At 36.2% G+C, this 18,982-nt stretch overlaps 1 protein-coding gene across 1 annotated transcript; it reads left to right on the forward strand.

Moving 5' to 3' along the window:
- The first annotated feature begins 8,348 nt into the window (after window positions 1–8,348).
- LOC141438649 (odorant receptor 4-like) lies at window positions 8,349–18,767 on the forward strand. Its single transcript, XM_074102520.1, has 9 exons — window positions 8,349–8,616; window positions 10,311–10,463; window positions 10,681–10,863; window positions 11,867–12,050; window positions 12,323–12,419; window positions 14,052–14,153; window positions 15,626–15,714; window positions 16,858–16,924; window positions 18,634–18,767. The coding sequence occupies exons 1-9, from the start codon at window positions 8,349–8,351 to the stop codon at window positions 18,691–18,693; spliced, it is 1,203 nt and encodes a 400-aa protein (XP_073958621.1). The 3' UTR covers window positions 18,694–18,767.
- Window positions 18,768–18,982: the final 215 nt, after the last annotated feature.

Consider the following 18,982-nt stretch of genomic DNA (forward strand, 5'->3'; position numbering starts at 1 on the left):
TGATACTCACAAAACTGGTCTTCAAAATGATACTCATTTTGATCTGAAAACGATATTTAAATTATTACTAGCGATAGAATAATTATATAATTTTACTTTTATTCAAAGAAAATTTATCTTTTCGTTTTACGGTAAAAGTACAACTAAACATGAAGTAAACAAACCCTGACATAACGAAAATAAAACACACTTTTTGAATAAATTTTACTTACCTCATTTAATTTTAATGACCAAAAATTAATTCACAACCTTTTGTCCACCCAAATCACGGTATCACAGTAATTTTGTATTATAAATTAATACGTTATAGGTTTGATTTTTGTCACAATGTCGCGATGAAATTTCAAAACGTCAGAGCATCAGAGCCATAAAAGTTGCGGACGCTAGGTGGCGTTGATGTCGTGCACAGAACCAATAATAGGATTCATTACATTAAAGTGAATCTTATGCACGTTGTTCTAAGAATGTCGTGGAGTTTTTTAAATATTCTGAAAAACTAAAACTACTGAGAATGAAACTTTTATTAAGAAAATATTAAGAAAATACAAAATATCCATAGGACTAAAACTACTATTAAATAAAAATAACTAAAACTAAAACTTTAATTAAAAAAGAGAGGTGGGCCTCTTGGCATGGTGCCCATCACGCAGGCAGCATTCCCGCGTTGAACTGCGATTGAGATTCTTTGCGCGAGAAAGCTGCCGGCGCGAAGGTTGCCTGTTGCCTCCCTTAACCTATTGCTGAGGTCCCTGTGTAGCTCCAGCGCACCCAAGGACCTAGAGTCTCGACGCTGAAAGCAAAGAAATGATATTGGGCGCCGAGACAGCTATATTAACTACTGCATTCTCGAGCTGTATCTGTAAATCAATTAAGAAATATATAAAATACGTATGTTATATATATACCTATCCCAGCGCCATGAAACGGAGAGGTTTTCCAGAATAGATCTAAAGTGTGGGTCAATGACTTTGTTCCTTGATCTGCCTCCGCAGCACAAGTTAAATACAATTGCTCGTGGCTTCATATCTACGCAATTTACGTAAATTATTGAAGCTTTATCGCTATAAATTCAATAGCCGTCGGATGTACTTCATGTACGCCACAAACATAATGATAATCAACTACCTATGTACATTACTTTCCCAAAAAAATAATGTACTAAAATGTTTATACATATAAATTCTCATCACAATCTATTATAAAAGTCGTGTGATTACTGTTTTTCCTAATCTGAGTAATAAAATCGTCGTGGTTCACAAGTTTGTAATGTAACTTCCTGTGGTTTTCCAAAGGAGGATTTAAGGCCAGCACTGGGCTGGTACATCAGAGAAAGTTAATGTGTTGATTCGTACTGACACTCATTATCTGCGCGATGAAAATCTTAAATTACTCCGCGTGCCTTGCTGTGTTTTATTTGTGCAAGATTCAATTACTGGGATCTAGATTGCAATGCACAGCCTGGCGCTAGAGGCAAGGACTAAGAAAACAAAAAGTTTATCCCGAGGCGCTAATGAGAGTCTGTCTCTGTCGCGGCCATCAGTCGTTAGCGAGATCTATCAGTCTCCAAGTTGATGCTGGATAAATAAAACAACGTATCTGATTTGCTTACCTCAGACAGCTGGTAGTTTGGAGCTGACAGGTTAAGTATATGGCTTGTCTAATTAAACGAAAAGTGTGTTATTTTGGATTGCAATGTTTGATTGTGGAATGGAGAGATTTTCAGTATATAGTTTATTGATTTACGTGTGATAACGGGCTGACGTTATGAATAACTGAGCATTTCTCAAAAAAATGACAATTTAATTTTAGACTCCGATTCGTAAAAAAAAATTGCAGGCAGATAGAGTAAATGATAGTGAGCTTAATTAATATAGATTCTCAAAATTTCCCAAATAATTTGTATGGAAATATTTATTTTGTGTTACCACATAGCATACAATTTCGGTAACAAAAAGGAATTTCCTTTGTATGGTACATTACCAAAATTGTATTCTATGTGGTAACACAAAAGAAACATTTCCATACATAAATTATTTGGGACATTTTGGGAATCTATATTAATTAAGCTCAGTATCATTAACCCTGTCTGCCTGTCATTTTTTTTACGAATCGAAGTCTAAAACGAAGCAGCTTTTTTTTTTAGAACTGCTCAACTATTCTTTCATAGCTATTCGAAATTTGTAAGTACTTACCTCCTAACTATAGCTGGGAAATAACTAACTACTTTAACTCAGTAAATAAATGTTCTTGTTCATGTTCATGTTCGGCCAGAAAGGTACTTTTCTGCACAGTTCCTTCAGATTCTATTATAGTATTTTGTAGGTTATGTATTTATGTAGAGACAAGTATACATTTAGAACGTAATGGTTTCCGTGAGAGAAGCTGCGGGTAAAGACTAGTAACATAAGGTTGTATTTCAGTTTAGTGATATCATCATTAAACAGTGTAAAGCGGAATATGGCCCAATAGTCTGCTTTAATGTGAACTGGTATTATGCATCCTACATCCCACGTAATTGTGTATTAATACAGTATGTAATGTAGCTTATATTTTAGTGTTATTTTTCAAACCTTGCAAAAAAAAACAATTTTTAAACAATAGATTGGCTTGACTTTTGATTTGGTACTTGATGTTTTTGTATTTTTTCTTTTTAATGTGTGCTTTTTCTCGAATACGTGTAAATAAATGTTTCTCACTCATATAAGTCAATAGGTACTTACAACACTAGGTACAATAAGTACGACTCTGTCCTCAAGATTCTATTAAATTATTTTCCAGGTGACATTACTGTTATTATGATTAAATTTATTTTCTACAGTTACTTCACGTTAATGAACGTACTTATATAAAAGTATGTAATGTGCTTGCTCTTCGACCGATCGCAGCGATAAACCGGCATTTCTAAGTGTATGAGTATGACCACAGATCGTCAACCACTGAACATTGCATACTCGCATGAGTTTTAACTGTTATTCGTCATAGCTTTACTTTTATCATTATAAGTAAACACTCTATCTTTATATCTATATCATGAAATAAATACCAGCTGCTAATCTACAGTTTGGACTTCATTTTTGACTAGTTGTGAAAAGAAGTAAGTCGGTAATTTCTCAGAACTACTTACTCTACACGCATTTCTATATCAACACTGATATTCAACATTTTGAGTGATATTTTTAAAAATAATGAATAAAATCGGCCCCAGGGACTCCAGCACAGTCCTTAAAACGCCATGGCCTAATAAAAATTAGGCACTACTATTACTTTTCAATCATTTCAATGTATGCACGTAAAATTGTATTTTTATATATGATAAGGGAAAAACTAGTAGGTGGATCACCTGATGGTAGGCAATCACGGCTGGCCATGGACACCCATAACATAAGTTGAATTATGGATGCGGTGCCGGCCCTTTCAGAAAAAAGTAAACTCGTTTTTTTGAAGATCCCCAAGTTGTAACGGTCCGGAAATACTGGCGCTGCAAGCTGATTCCAGAGTTTCACCGTGCGTGCCAAAAAGTCCGCAAGAAACGAACTGTAGTTGAACATCAGCTATGCTCACGATGTGAGGTCTGCTATGCATTACGTATGTATTCTTCTAGATAATCTGAGCCGTTTAAAAGTTAAAGTACTTAAGTTAATAGAATCTAATCAACGACTGGCAAGGAAATTATGTCCAGAACGAAATAACTTACATTTAACATTAACTTTTAACATAATTTCCATTCAACTTTAATGACACCTTAACATCTCCACCGACTCGTAAAGAGCCATAATATCCTTCTCTTGGCCTATGGAATGGACATTTACTAGCTTTGGCCCGCGACTCCGTCTGCCAAGAATTCGTTTATCTCTTTCCCGCGGGAACTATGCAATTTTCCGGGATCAAAACTATCCTGTGTCTGTTCCAGGATCTTAAATTACTAAATTATACACAAATAGGTAGCACACAGACAGACAACGTTTTGTACTACGAAAATATTGGCAAATAATGTGTTGGAGATAATACATTGCGTAGCTACATTGAAACCAAAAATTACTGTTCACATCACTGTATTATTGATATAACTTGTTTTTTACATAATATATTATATTATACATAATGAATAGGCACACGCCGGTATACCGACATTGCAACAGAAGAAGGAAGAGCGGGAACTCAAATGTCAAAAGTGACAGGGGGGATTTGGAACCGTTCAGAAAATAAAGAAATTTTAGTAATACCCGTGGTAATACCTACCAAACATAATGCTCGCTTTTAGTCTATTTTTAGAGTTGATAAGTAGGTTAAGTTCAATAAAACTCGACGACTTTGACTTTGATATTGAGCGTGCACTACCTTTGGCATGTACCTAACTATACGCCTTTATTACCAATTTGATATCGAGTCTTGAGAGGCGCTTAACACAAACCAAAATGTTGATTCTGGATCCGTAAAAAAACGTAATTTATTCACTCTCATTCTCCTTTTTTTATTTTCGAAAATTCATTAATTTTAAAGAAAGCTATGTTTAAAAGTTAACAATTAAAAATTGATTAAAACTTAGTATTAAATATAAGCTACACTGCGCGTGTACGCCTTATACGCTTTTGGCAGGATGAAATATCTGGTAAGTACCTATATAAAATTATTGTTTTTTTTTTCATTTTTAAAAAAATATTTTGGAAACGTATATGGGATCAGATAATATAAATAAATTTGGCTGATATTCCATACTAATATTATAAATGCGAAAATGTGTGTTTGTATGTTTGTCCTTCTTTCACGTCAAGACGAAGCGACGGGTCGACGTGATTTTTGGCATAGAGATAGTTTTTGGGTCAGAAAGTGACAAAGGCTACTTTTTAACCCGAAAAAATTCACAGTTCCCGCGGGAACAACGCGCGATAACCGAATTCCATGCGGGTAAAGCCGCGGTCAAAAGCTAGTAAAATATGTAAAGGCTTTACTAAAAGTAATAAACACACTAAGACAAGTGATACATACCTACCGAAACATTAATGTTATTCAGTAGGTAAGTAAGAAAGTAAGTAATGATGATACTTTCATTTTCATGAACCTACCTACTATTACGTACTTATACATGGTTTACACTAACTTATCGGTTGATTTAGATTTTACATACAACCGTACTACACAAAACATGTACGTACTTACTACCCAAGTACAGCTGTTCACTTATTTACTCGTGCTCTAGTAATTGAACAAAACACGATGAAGTGAACATCACAAATTACATGCATACCAGTTTTTCTGAACTACGACATGAGATCAAACCGAGTGCGAACACATTTACTGCGATACTATGCACGTTTTTTTACCATCATGAAAGCAATTTCCCAAGTCACTTTAATGCACGTGATGTGGGTTATTGTGTTAATGTTTTGGGCACTTAATCCATTACGAGACGATCCGAGGCACACTCGCAGCGGCCGCGCCGGGACGCGGCGCAGGCGCCGGCATGACTCGCTCTGCTTTACTTCCCTCTACTGAATTCACTTCGCTTTCGCACCTTTTATTTGGTGTCTGTGCGATCGATGTTTTTGCACTGACACTCTACTCTAGGCGTCAGTTCGTCAATAGATCTGGGTCGCTCGTCTTAACATTGATAATACATATCACTTTTACTTCGATCAAAGAGAGATCGTGTATATATATAACTTTGGCACCCATTTTTGGGTTCGTTCTTCACAATCGAATACTTTTTTTCGATTTTAATAATCGGAGAAATGGGTAATAATAAATGTTAACAAATTTTTCCCGCTTATATCTCTTTCGTTGAATTATAAGCTGATCGGTTTTGTTTGAGGATCAAACACATTTGGGTAGGCATTCATATAAGTCTGACCCGTAGCTAAATAATAAATAACAAAGTATCTCCTTCCCGATTAATATATTAAAGAGTTGTTTTAATATTTCAGACTCAGATCAGATAATAAAAAATATATTTAAACTTTCTCACTGATCATTTAGTTATCTTTATCCGATAGAGGTAGATAATTGTTGCCGCAGAACCGACCAGTGTATACTTTATACACTGTACGCATTTCATACCAAAACCGTGGAAATATGTAAATATGTAGCAGGGAGCAAGCATTTACTTAATATGTTGTAATGCAGTTATGTTGATGACAAGAGCCGCAGCTCGCAGCGCGTGCGCGGTCTAATCGCCGCGTAACGGTGGCGAACTGTAAAGCACGCCACGGACCGCGGGCCTCGTGCTAAATTTGCCGAAACAGCGCTCTGTAGCGGGAAACTTTTAAATCACACTAAATTGTGTCGATGGCCGAAAGGTAAAAAAATACAATTAGAGAGATACTGTCGCATAAGTATGACATGAAATTCTCAATTTGTTTTTCAATCTACGCGTGCATAGAGAACACATTACGAGAGATGTGATTCCGGTGTATGGATTAAAATGCATCACGGTATGACGAATATTTGAATTTGATTCCCAGCCTCAGCCATATTTTATCTGTTGCTTCCTGCATGTTCTCGTCTTAACATTGAAAAAAACTAATTAAATTGTAAGCTAATCGGAATATTAATATGTGTTTGTTATAAACACACTAATAAACAAAATGCAGTCTTATAGGGAACTATCACATGTTAATTAAGATGGTTTGCGTGTAAGCAACGGCGTGCGCTCGTGTTGGTACCGCAACAATGGGAAACATGGTGCGGGTTCACTGCAATTCAATCACATCGCCGTGAAAACTATGAGATTTATCCCATTACGGTACTTTCTGATTGGCATTATTTAATCACGCGAACATGGCTAATCTTCTTCCCATGAGGATGCGGTCTTATTATACAGGGTGTCGGTTTTCGTGCGATCCAAACAAAACCATAATTAGATTGGTTTAAGAGCTACTCGTAGCACCTGTATGTGAATTTGTTCAGCGCAAAAGTATATAGTTTGCATTTTACTACCTTTTTCGTTAGCACCCAAAATATTCAATTTCTTTTTATTTGTTAATATTAAATAAACTCACACTAACAAGGTACTCACAAACAAAATATACAGTGTTATTTTCTTGCTCGGGATGATTGATAGTAGTTTCTACCAAGGAGAATAAAAAAAGGAGTAGGTAGCAATGAGTGTAAAACTGTGTTATATTTTTAATTAAAATCTTTTAGTTTTCACGAGGCTTAAGATCGATAAAAAGTTAATCTCTAAATTTAGAATATTTTAGGTAGCTACGTAAAATAAGTTTAACTTTCTCAAAAAATGTAAAATGACAAATTAGGTAAAGGGTCAACGGTCAAGCACACCGATGCTCAAACACAAAGCGCAAGGGCATGCCTCATTCATGCATCAGGTTCACATCGATGCTCAAAATACGCTGACGCTATGTAGATACGCTAACACACTGACCTAACTTATGCATCACCTTTTTATTGTGGACGCACCATAAATCTATGCGTATTTTAAACACCAGTTTAGTTATTTACAAGTACAAAAAGCAATGTATGAATCACATCAGTTTACGGTACGTTTGCGTTTTCTGAGCACCAATGTGTTCTATCCTTGAAGTGATAAACGTTGCTTTTAAATGCTATTAATTATCACAAAAGTAACTGTTAAAGTGACCATCGCCTTCTTCAACTACGCACGTACGGCAACGACAGACAAATAGTATTTTATACAACCGTTGCATAATATGAGGTTTTACACTCGAGTAGGTAGGCCCGTGTTTAGGCCTCAAGACTTTGCCAAATGGCTTAATTAAGTTACGAAAATTTTAAGACATAGTTATGTAATGATTTATGTAATGATTTATTTAATGCAACATTTTTTCTACAAGTAAAATTCTCAAATTAACCTAATCTTAATTTTGCTGTGGATATCCATGGCGTCGTGCGTCGTTGGATAGGGCTTTCATAAATATTGTAAGTTTGTGTAAACTATTCCTTGATTCAGTGATCTAATTGCGATAGCTAAATGGTTGTTACTTGTTACTGAACACTGAAATACATTAAAAGGAAGACTATCGGACCATCGGTAAGAGAATCATAATTTCACAATGTGACCGTCGATACATAGCATGATACATTGTGAATGAAAATCCGTTCTCCTCAACTCTAGTTCTCGCGTCTATAATCTACTACAAAACATTTAAAGTAAACTCGCGCTTCATTTTCAATTCAACCATTTCATTTATTTACATGTAAAGTTTAAATGCCAAGGCGTGTCTACATATCAACCTTGTCACTAGAAACTTCAACTTTAAAAGTAGTTAAATACTCCCATTGGCTGTTTTAAACTGATCAATATTCATTAACGTGGAACCGCGTGGCTTTAAATATGAAAGCTGGAACTGTTTCGGTTCAATTGTGGATTAGCGATGGCCACCAAAGTGGAAGAGGCGAGGGGCGAAATAAACGCGACGCTGTCGTTGTGCTTGTTTTGCATGCGATGGATCGGACTCTCGTTCGACCCGCCAGCAAACGCCCGGGCGTACATGCGCCAGAAACTGATGTTCATAGTGTCTGTTTGTGCCATTGTCTACCACGTCTTCAGTGAAATCGTTTACATTGGCCTCACGGTATCTAATTCGCCACGAGTCGAAGATGTTGTTCCGCTTTTTCATACTTTCGGCTACGGCGCTTTGAGTAAGTCAAGTGTGTCCGGCGAGACGTTACAGATATTATTCAACTTTGTCAATTCAATTTGTCAAAAAAAGCCGGCTAACAGGGGCTCCGTCCAAATTTGTAAAAAATAAATTCAATGTCTACGTTTTGCCACGGGCAATAATTAAAAATATATAAAACAAAGTCGTGTTTATTCAAACACTTGTAACTCGAGAACGGCTGGACCGATTTTCATGGTTTTTAGATTTGTTGTTTTTTTCCCCGTCCCGAATATCAGAATAAATATTAAAAACATTGGAAAATTTACGAAAAAATAAAATTAAAGAAAAAACATTTTCCCATACAAAATGTTCATGGGTTTCGTACCTGTCAGTTATAGACCACATCCCCACACACTTACAATAAGTTAGTTATTTTCTATTTGCCTAGAAAAATAATCACTTAAAATAATTGATATGGCAAAACAACGTTGGTTTTTGGTTTGAAAACGCAATTGGACCCGCTAGATGGCGATGTTGTTGGTATGTTGTCATAATTTTAATATCGTCGTTGATAGTTCAAACCTGTTCAAACCCGCGTATGAACAGTTTGTAAATACCGCGTATGTGCAAAAGTGTCAAGATTGAGATTTCGCTCCGACAAGTAGCGAGCACGGATTCGCTGCAGCTAGTGGTCACACGATCTAAGTTAGCCAATCAGTCTTAAGGGCGTTAAATAAGGAATTACGAACGAGAGTCTATTAGAGTGAGAGTGGGTACAAGTCAACGGCCAAGTCACACAACATTAACTATAATAATAAAGAAATCGCAGTAAGGAACCTTAGACTTGGCACGACTTTGTCTAGATTTCATTACGTTTTAGAGATAAACAAGCAGCTCCATCGGGACTTGGCTAGTTTTTTACAGAATGTTTTTGGTGGGATTTCACTTCTTTTTGTAGAAACGTGGGCTTTTTACTTATTATCAAATGAAGCGGCCCACCAAGTTGAATATTTTTTGGTTCACGAAAAACATTCCTCGCAACAGATTCGCACGTCTCTTGTTGACACGCAGGTTGGTTATCCGATTCAAATTATGTCTGGGCGAAATGATAATTTATTTATTTTTTCAGGAAATTAAAACAAAAATATCGTATAAAATGTTTTCTTAATTCATATTTAAAGTTAATTGTTTAGATCTAATTTAAAGTCTCTTGAAATATTGGTACTTACTTTGTTAGCACAATTACTAACTTATTGTAAGTGTGCTGGGATGTGGTCTATAACTGACAGTTACGAAACCCATGAACATTTTGTATGGGAAAAATGCTTTTTCTATTATTTAATTTTATGATCAATTTTCCAATGTTTTTAATAGTTATTCTGCTGTTTGGGACGGAGACAAATACAAAAAATCAAAAACCGTGAAAATCGGTCCCGCTGTTTTCGAGTTATAAGTGTTCGAACAAACACGACTTTGTTTTATATGTATAGACTAGCTTTTGCCCGCGGCTTCGCCCTCGTGGATATCGGTTATCGCCAGCTGTTCCCTCGGGAACTGTGCATTTTTCTGGGATTCAAAGTAGCCTATGTCACTCTCGGGCCAAATAAACTATCTCTATGCCAAAAATCATGTCGATCTGTCGCTCCGTTTAGACAAACATACAAACAAACAAACGCACACACATTCGCATTGATAATATTAGTTAGTATGGATATGGATATTGTTTTATTATAGGTATTGCTAAAGTGTTCGCATTATGGTACAAAAAGGACATTTTCGCCGAGCATTTGCAAGAGTTGTCAGGGATATGGCCGATGCCGCCACTCGACGAGAACGCACAACGAATCAAAGAAACGAGTATCACTGCACTGCGCCTGGTACATCGATGTAAGCCAATTTGAGATACTGTAAACTATACAATTGTCACACCAAACCAAACATTGAAATATCTACATTAATATCTGCCACAGCGGAGCGTGCAAAAAGATCAGACACTATCCTGCCGGCCCAAGAAATAGAATCGTATCAGATATTGTTGTGTGGTGACTGTGACTGTTACATATGTTACTCTATAACCCACTAACCAGAAATATTTTGGTTACAGGGTATTTTGCGATGAATATGGGAGGCGTATTATTTTACAACGTGACGCCTATATGCGTGTATTTCTACGAGTTGTGGATTGGGCAAAATGCCAAAGTCGGCTTTGTCTGGGTCTCGTGGTACCCATTCGACAAATACCAACCGATCAATCACATATTTGTCTATATTTTTGAAATATTTGCCGGTGAGTTTTCTGACTACACTTAACTATTTATGTAATTACGCTGCCTGTACTAATTTATAGGTATTTGCATAATAAAAGCTTCAACTTTTGTATTTATCTGTTTGTACGTATTTCGATTTTGTATGTCACAATCTCTAGAATTATGAGGCAAATTTAAAAAATCCTCTCACTGAGTGATATCAAGTTGCATATTTCCATATTAAAATAGGTTACTTTTTCCGGAAAACTGTAGAGTTCCCGCGGGACACTCATGAAATTGAGGGAAACAGCAGTAGTAAGTCAGCGTCGCTTTCATTATTTAGAGCAGGAAACCAAAGATCGGGAACAATCCATAGTAAATTAATATCTATAGTTATATCAACGTGTGCTAAAGAAATGTAATTATTCATATTACTTATATTGGCTTTTGATTCATTAACTACTAAGAAAGACGGGAGAAAGTCAGTAGGTAGGAAAGTAGATAGGTATAGCATACACAAGAATTTGGAGTTAACAATTATCACATTGAGAGCAGCACTCGCTATTGTCCGGACGTAGGTAACAATTAATCCAGTTCAACTTTTTGATTGCCAGCCTATATTATATACTATAGACTAGCAAAAAAATCGAAACGAAGCAATTTACTATCGCATGCGATGTGCTCAAAACAAACATCATTTCACTTTCTTTACTTAATCCACTTTCAACAATTTAAAAATTGGTTGTTACTGTCATAATCATCACGCAATCATACAGTTAGGGCAGTGTTTTTTTGTTAACACGGTAGCTCATCGCTTAATGACATAGAATTACTACACATCTTTTAAGTACAGCACTTACAACCAAGACCTTTGCAATGTTTTTGCGACCTATACAAAAAATCAAATGATAGCTATGGTTTAAAATTATTCTATGGTTGCACTCTTTAAGTAAGCTGCCAAAGTGTTTAACAAGCCGATCAAAGTGCGTGAGCGAAACTATAGGCTGTCACGTCGAAGCAAATGGTAGAATTGTATGATTCCAGGTCAGACTTGCGTGTGGATAATGCTATGCACGGACCTACTCTTCTCGGGGTTGGCGAGCCACATCGCGCTGCTCTTGCGGCTGCTCCACAGCCGGCTAGAAACGCTGGCCGAGACGGAGAAGACGAACGAAGAATATTATCAGGAGATCATCGGAAACATAAAACTGCATCAGAGGCTTATCCGGTGTGTTTCCGTCCAAGTAAAGCTAGATAAAAACTCATAATTATACAACATTAGTACACGATGCAGAATATGTTTAATCATCCGTCTTCAGTGTTGATGCTACCTTATAGGTTCGCTTATGCATCTCGTAATTTAATAACTAAACAGATTTAGCGACGTAAAAAGGAAATGAACTTTGCTGGTATAGGATATTATTTTTCAGGAACCTATAATTAACCTTAATCAGTATTCATAAAGAAGTAATTTATGGTGGCTATTCACATTAATTACAGATACTGTAATGATCTGGAGGAAGCCTTCACCATAGTGAACCTCGTAAACGTCGTGTTGAGTTCTGTGAACATTTGCTGCGTGGTATTCGTAATTGTGGTATGTAGTTTATCATTGTCTGATTGAAGTACATACATACATTTATCTTTGTCTGATTGAAGTACATACTTTGACATTTACATTTGAAAAATTTATGTCATGCTTTGGCTATTTCATCCTGATTCTTATCTATTATTTCTGGAAGCATTATTTAAATGCGGAGGGTATTTTGTTGTTATAGGACTAACGAACCGGTTAACATAAAAATGTGAGATTTTGCCATAGGGAAATAATAGTGGTTTGTATTTTTGCGTAGTAAAGTCACATCGAGCAGCTCTTGTAACTATATATAATTCAAGTAGTAAACAGAGACTCGCGTGTAGTTTTTATTTGGTCGTAGTTAAACGTCAACGGTAACGTTGATATAATTTTATTTTATTTATTTATTTATTATTTCCACTATGTGATTTCCTCAATTAAAGTAGTTTTATTACTAACGACACCTGCTACTCTAGTTCACTTTAGCGCTCTACACATAAGATAGCCGACCAGGAAATTTCTTTACCATACCACTCTACGGCTCAAAGTCAGTTAAAACAACTATTTAAAAACAGTAAAAAACGATTATTACTTAAAATTCAGTATAATAATCAACCTTATTCTTTTTTTTACCCGATTGCCCAAAATGGAGGGTTGTGATTGGTCTGTATGTGTATGTGTAATACTTCTCAAGCAATCTTAGCTGTTAAAATTTGATAAGTATACTTACTATCATCCTGATTTTTTTCAAATGTTTCCACCCAACAGTTTAGATTTTAGACCGGGGGACGCTCGATTTTAATAAAAATGTGCACTTTTAAGTTGAATATTTCGCAAACAGATCACTGAATTGAAAAACGATACCCCACAAAAAAACACCCCCACTTTACGTTTATGGGAGGTACAGTCACCAGCATTAATATCTACCACAGTCTTTCCGGCCCTAGAAATATAGTCGTATCAGATATTTATTGCACACTTGTTGTGTCAGATATTGGTGCTGGTGATTACCAATAGCGGTGACTGTAATATTTTTTATACTTTTTTCTATTTTACCTCGTTTTTGACGTGACTGATACTCGTACCTATATTCATGCCAAATTACAGCTTTCTAGTACCTGAGCTTAGCCGCGGACAGACAAACAGACGCACAGACATGGCGAAACTATAAGGGTTCCTAGTTGACCACGGAACCCTAAAAAGAGGCCAAGTGTGAGTCGGACTCGCATAATACCTATATGCTCCAAATATGCCAATCTTATTAAATATTGCAATGAACTAATTACTGCACAATTCATTAAATAAGGCGTTACTTCACGTTAATTTGTACTACGAACCTGCGATAGTTTTGCTTCTTTTAAATTCGTTACTTATAGTACGAGTATCATCGTGTTTTTGAGTTTTATATTTCCAGTCGGTTTACGGAACCCTAGAAATATTAAGCACTTAGGTACTTGGTCGATTATACTTTCATGCACTTTTAGTACCTATACATATATATCTCAATGTCAAATAAATAGCATAAGATTTCCAAAAGCAAAATGAAATTTCGACTTTGTCGACTCTGATTCAGATAAAATTCGAAATATCTAACGGAAACTTCAAACACTATCGTTAATTAAAATGCCAGTAAAGCTGCAGTTTTTGTTTTAGCTTCTGGAACCGTTCGTGGCTGTGAGCAACAAGCTGTTTCTAGGAGCAGCCCTGATTCAAATAGGCATGTTATGTTGGTATGCGGATGACATTTTCCATTCGGTATGTATGCAAATCGATTCTAATACAATAATCTTGGGATATCAATATTATCACTGCGGCATGAATTTGATTTGCCGTATAGGCTAGCAACCACATTTAATTAATTTTTCAATCAATGCAAATAACATTAATGTAAATACAAATTAACGGTATAACTGTACAGTCAAGATGATAAATATATTGTACGTTACCAAGATGTTGAAAATAAAAATATCTATACCTACCCTTTATGCCACTAACGATAAGGTACAGATATTTCGAGTCCATCAGTGCTAAAGGCGTACGTATCTACTAAAGTATTTCTAGATTTAGCTAAAACCTGATTTAATATCGACAGTATCAGCATTGCTATACAGCGAGGAAATGCTGCCAGCATCTTTGGGTCCATGCCGCGGGGGGATACTTTTTTAAATTTATTTTAGTTATAATTTAGTTATTAGTTTGTTTTACTTTTATTAGTCTAATTTTAATGATTGTGTTCCTAAAAATCCATTTGTACCAATAAAGTTATCTACTCTCATTTGAGATTTAATTTGAACCGGGTACTTCAGATAACCCATTCTTACTACGCTCACTAATATTATAAGCGCGAAAGTATAACTCTGTCCATAAATATGATTGTGTGTTAAATCTTTGCGCTTAAACCGCTGAACCGTTTTCGATGATAGACCCTGCGAATTACGATAGTTTTTATCCTGGAATATTGCATAGGGAGTTCCCGCGGGATAGCAATAAACGAATTCATCGCAGACGAAATACGGGCAATACCTATTAAGTCATTTTTAGGATTACGTACCCAAAGGGTAAAAACTGGACCCTATTACATAGACTACGCTGTCCATCCGTTTGTCCGTCTATCTGTCGTTTGTTACCAGGCTGTATCTCATGAACCGTGATAGCTAGACAGTTGAAATTTTCACAGATTATGTATTTCTGTTGCCGCTATAACAATAAATACTAAAAATAGAATAGAATAAATATTTAAGGGGGACTCCCATACAACATACGTGATTTATTGCCGTGTTTTGCTCGATATTAATAATAATATAATAACAGCAACAGGTAGACGCTTGAAATACTCGTATTAATAGAATATTTAGTCGTATATTCACTTTAAAAATTAATAATTAAATCAAAATAATATAAATATTTAAGGAGGGTTCCCATTCCCATACAACAAACGTGTTTTTTGCTAATATCTAATGTTGTATAGATAATGGTACGGAACCTTTCGTGCGCGAGTACTTAACCCCTGAATCGATTGGATCCAATGTATATTGTCCTGTAAACGTAAAGGCAGATTACCACTCCTATTACTAAGTCATAAATTAACGGTGGTCGTCCAGAAACAATTGCTGTCTTAATTTATCGAGAAAGGCCACATCCTGCGCTGATAATTGATTGCATGGTCATCCAGGCTCTCTATCCCGTGTTTAGGAAAGCCGGTAATAAATTAAACAAGTGACTTGCAGAATGCGGAGGTGGCGCTAGCAGTGTACAAGAGCGGCTGGTACCGGACAGACCCTCGGTGTCGCCGCGCCCTGATTTTCCTTATTCGGAGGTCAGTTCAACACCTCGTATTAACGAACAAAACTCGATTTTTATTGGTCTCAGTGAAACCACCAACGATTTTTGTGTATGTATTTCAAATAGCAGATTGTACAACAAGAGCATAAAACGATCCATTTTACCCAAGACGTTCATATAGCCACCCGAGCCGGTATGGCGAGGGTGGATGGACACGTCGAGGGGAAAATGTGTTTAATGCTCGAGTTTTACACTCTGCTTTTCACTTCGATGGCGAGGAAACGAAATAGCAACAGTGGAAACAATTGTTCACTTACTATGTACATTTTTTTATTGGTTTATTTTGATTGATTTGATTGATTTTTAATTTTATACAAATTAAAAATTATAAAAAAAATATATATGTATAAACTTCTTTGTTTGTGGTTGTTGACACCTGATTTTACCTTGGTCTTAGACGAATATTTTATTTCATGCACTAGTGCATAAAAAGTCATTTTATGTCGCCTAGATCCAGCATAAACACGAACTTTACGAGCATGAGAAGTGAAAAGGAAATTTTAAGGCATCCATTAGGAACGGTGTACCCACTGAAACATCAATCATCAATCAATCACTGAGTCAGCAACAAAGATATGAGCCAAAGTGCAAAAAATATGTATAGGTACACGACCTTAATGTTCAGGCAATAAAGTCCTTGTATACATATTTTTGGCACTGACACATATGAATATTTTTGTTGCTGACTGTACATGAATCAGTTTGCTCGACCGTACACCGTTCCTTATGTATGCCTTAAAATGTCCTGTTGATATACACATACACAAAAATCGTTTTGTACCAAGGTGGAACCTTTGTGCTACTAATGTCATGTTGACATCCCATACCTTTGTCTATGAAATCCTCATGAAATCATATTGAAATTGACCCTGGTGCATGAATCGGTTTGTTCGACTGTGCAAAAGAAATACAATGAGAGACTTACATATACGAACCTGAAACACAGACCTGAATTAAATTGTTAGTTTTATAAAGCGATATAGTACTAACATAGTAAAATTGCTATATTTATGTGATGATTATTCTGGTCAACTGTACTTATTTATTTTTTAAAAGCTTATAATACTGTATCCATCTGATAATTGAAATTGAGTTGAAAGTACGTTTTATATTGCAGAGCACAAAAGCCGATAGCGTTTACAGCAATGAATTTCACAAACTTGTCGCTGGTTACCTATTCATCGGTGAGTATGCTTAAACTTGAATTCATTTACGAGTAATAGTCTAGTCTGCGAGGAGATTCATTGTATGGAGACTTACGAATAATTCTCCCGCCTATGAAACTTGGCACATGATGAAAATAGGTAATACACATTATAATTATACAATAATCCAACAACTTTTTTTACAAGAAGTTAAGTTCGCAAAATTTCTTCTATTGCCGCACCAGCTTTTTTGTCCTCCGCCCATAGCTCGGCAGATCTCATGAGACTGACTGCTGGTTTGACGGAAGCCAAAAAAAGCTTGGTCTATTGCCTGTCCGGGAAAGACATTTCCAGAAAATTTAAATTCGCAAAGGTCCTGGGACGACATCCAATCAAATTTGACATACGAATCCCTCCTGAGCCGCAGCATGTGCTCTGATCGTGCCAGACTCTTGGCTGCAGATACAAAAGAAGCCGGGTGCTGGTTACATGCCTTTCCATCAGCCAACACTGGCACTTTTCTAGAGCCCGACACTCACAGAATTTCAGTCTGCCTGCGACTGGGAGTAGCAGTTTGCGCACCGCATAAATGCCCCTGCGGCATTGAGGTCAACGCGTTGGGACACCACGGTCTTTCGTGCCAGAAGAGTGCAGGCCGCTTCTCGAGACACTCTGCACTGAATGACATTATCCGTCGCTCTCTTGCCAACGTCAATGTGCCAGCGTTATTGGAGCCATCGGGCGAATGTCACTGATTCCGTGGAAATTAGGTCGTGTGCTGGTGTGGGACGCTACTTGCGTAGACACACTAGCCCCTTCCCACGTCCGCGGAACAGCTATTCATGCTGGTGCAGCAGCAGAGACGGCAGAAAAACTCAAATTAAACAAATACAAAGGTCTCGGCCCTGAATACAACTTTGTTCCATTCGGGGTTGAGACCTTAGGTACGTGGGGGCCCAACGCAAAAAATATCTTCAAAGAATTATCCAAACGTCTCTCAGATACCACAGGGGACCGTAAAGCTGGCAGCTTCCTCGCACAACGTATCAGCATTGCTATACAGCGAGGAAATGCTGCCAGCATCTTTGGGTCCATGCCGCGGGGGGACACTTTTTCAAATATCTTTTGGTTATAGTTTAGTTATTAGTTTGTTTAACTTTTATTAATATTTTTAAATTAGTCTAATTTTAATGTATTTTTATGTGTATCGAATATCTTTTTAAAATAATATTTTAATGTCAAACAATAAATAATCATTCAGTACTACTTCGGATATGTATGCAAAAGTATTCGATTTTTTTTAGATATTTAGAGATACCGCAAATTTAACTTTTAACATTTTGCACTGTAACTTCTACTGAAAAATTGCTCCGCTAATTTCATCATGTGACAAGTTTCATAGGCGGGAGAATTATTCGGGTTACAAGAGCTTCGTTGGTCGGAGTATAAGTACACTTATACTCACCAACTTTTTTCTCTAAAGTGTTTTTAGGCATAAATAGAAGTAATACGAACATAAGTAGCGAAAAATGGATTAAAGAAATTTATTTTATTTTATTTTTTATTTTATTATTTCCAAATAATTACACAGTATAATTAAAGCACTGTGAACTACATGATAATTTAATATATACATATTAGAAATGATCTTCCTAATAAAAGAAAATCCAACAGTTGGGTCTGTTGGGTCTACCTACTTAAACTTGTATACCTGAGTGTGAATTTTACATTACGATTTTATGTTACAGATCCTGACGAGATCTTATTCCTACTTCGCACTACTGTACACTATGTACAACAACAATTAAGAAGGATATATACTAGTATCTTTGTCATTGTAAAATGTATCAAAAGAAGAAATTAAAAGTACTTACTCGTAATTATAGAAATGTCTTAATGCAATGCAGTAATTTAGTAATTCCCAACGCACATCACGTCATGCAATGTAATTATCACTAACCCTACGTAGAAAAGTATTCGCAATATATTTTAAAGATTTCTATGCTTCAATGTTAAATAATACAAAGGAATTAAAAACCTGGTAGATATTATCAATAGTAATAAAGTGACCTGTAAATTGTCTCTAATACACGAGCG

Source organism: Choristoneura fumiferana, chromosome Z, assembly GCF_025370935.1.
Source record: "Choristoneura fumiferana chromosome Z, NRCan_CFum_1, whole genome shotgun sequence".
Classification (NCBI taxonomy): Eukaryota; Metazoa; Arthropoda; class Insecta; order Lepidoptera; family Tortricidae; genus Choristoneura; species Choristoneura fumiferana.

Bases quoted from the DNA above. Each gene is read 5' to 3' on its own strand.
- LOC141438649 (XM_074102520.1), top strand. From the start codon at position 8,349: ATGGCCACCAAAGTGGAAGAGGCGAGGGGCGAAATAAACGCGACGCTG. The intron at 10,464-10,680 runs GTAAGCCAATTT...TTTTGGTTACAG, and splicing joins ACTGCGCCTGGTACATCGAT to GGTATTTTGCGATGAATATG. The intron at 12,051-12,322 runs GTGTGTTTCCGT...CATTAATTACAG, and splicing joins CTGCATCAGAGGCTTATCCG to ATACTGTAATGATCTGGAGG.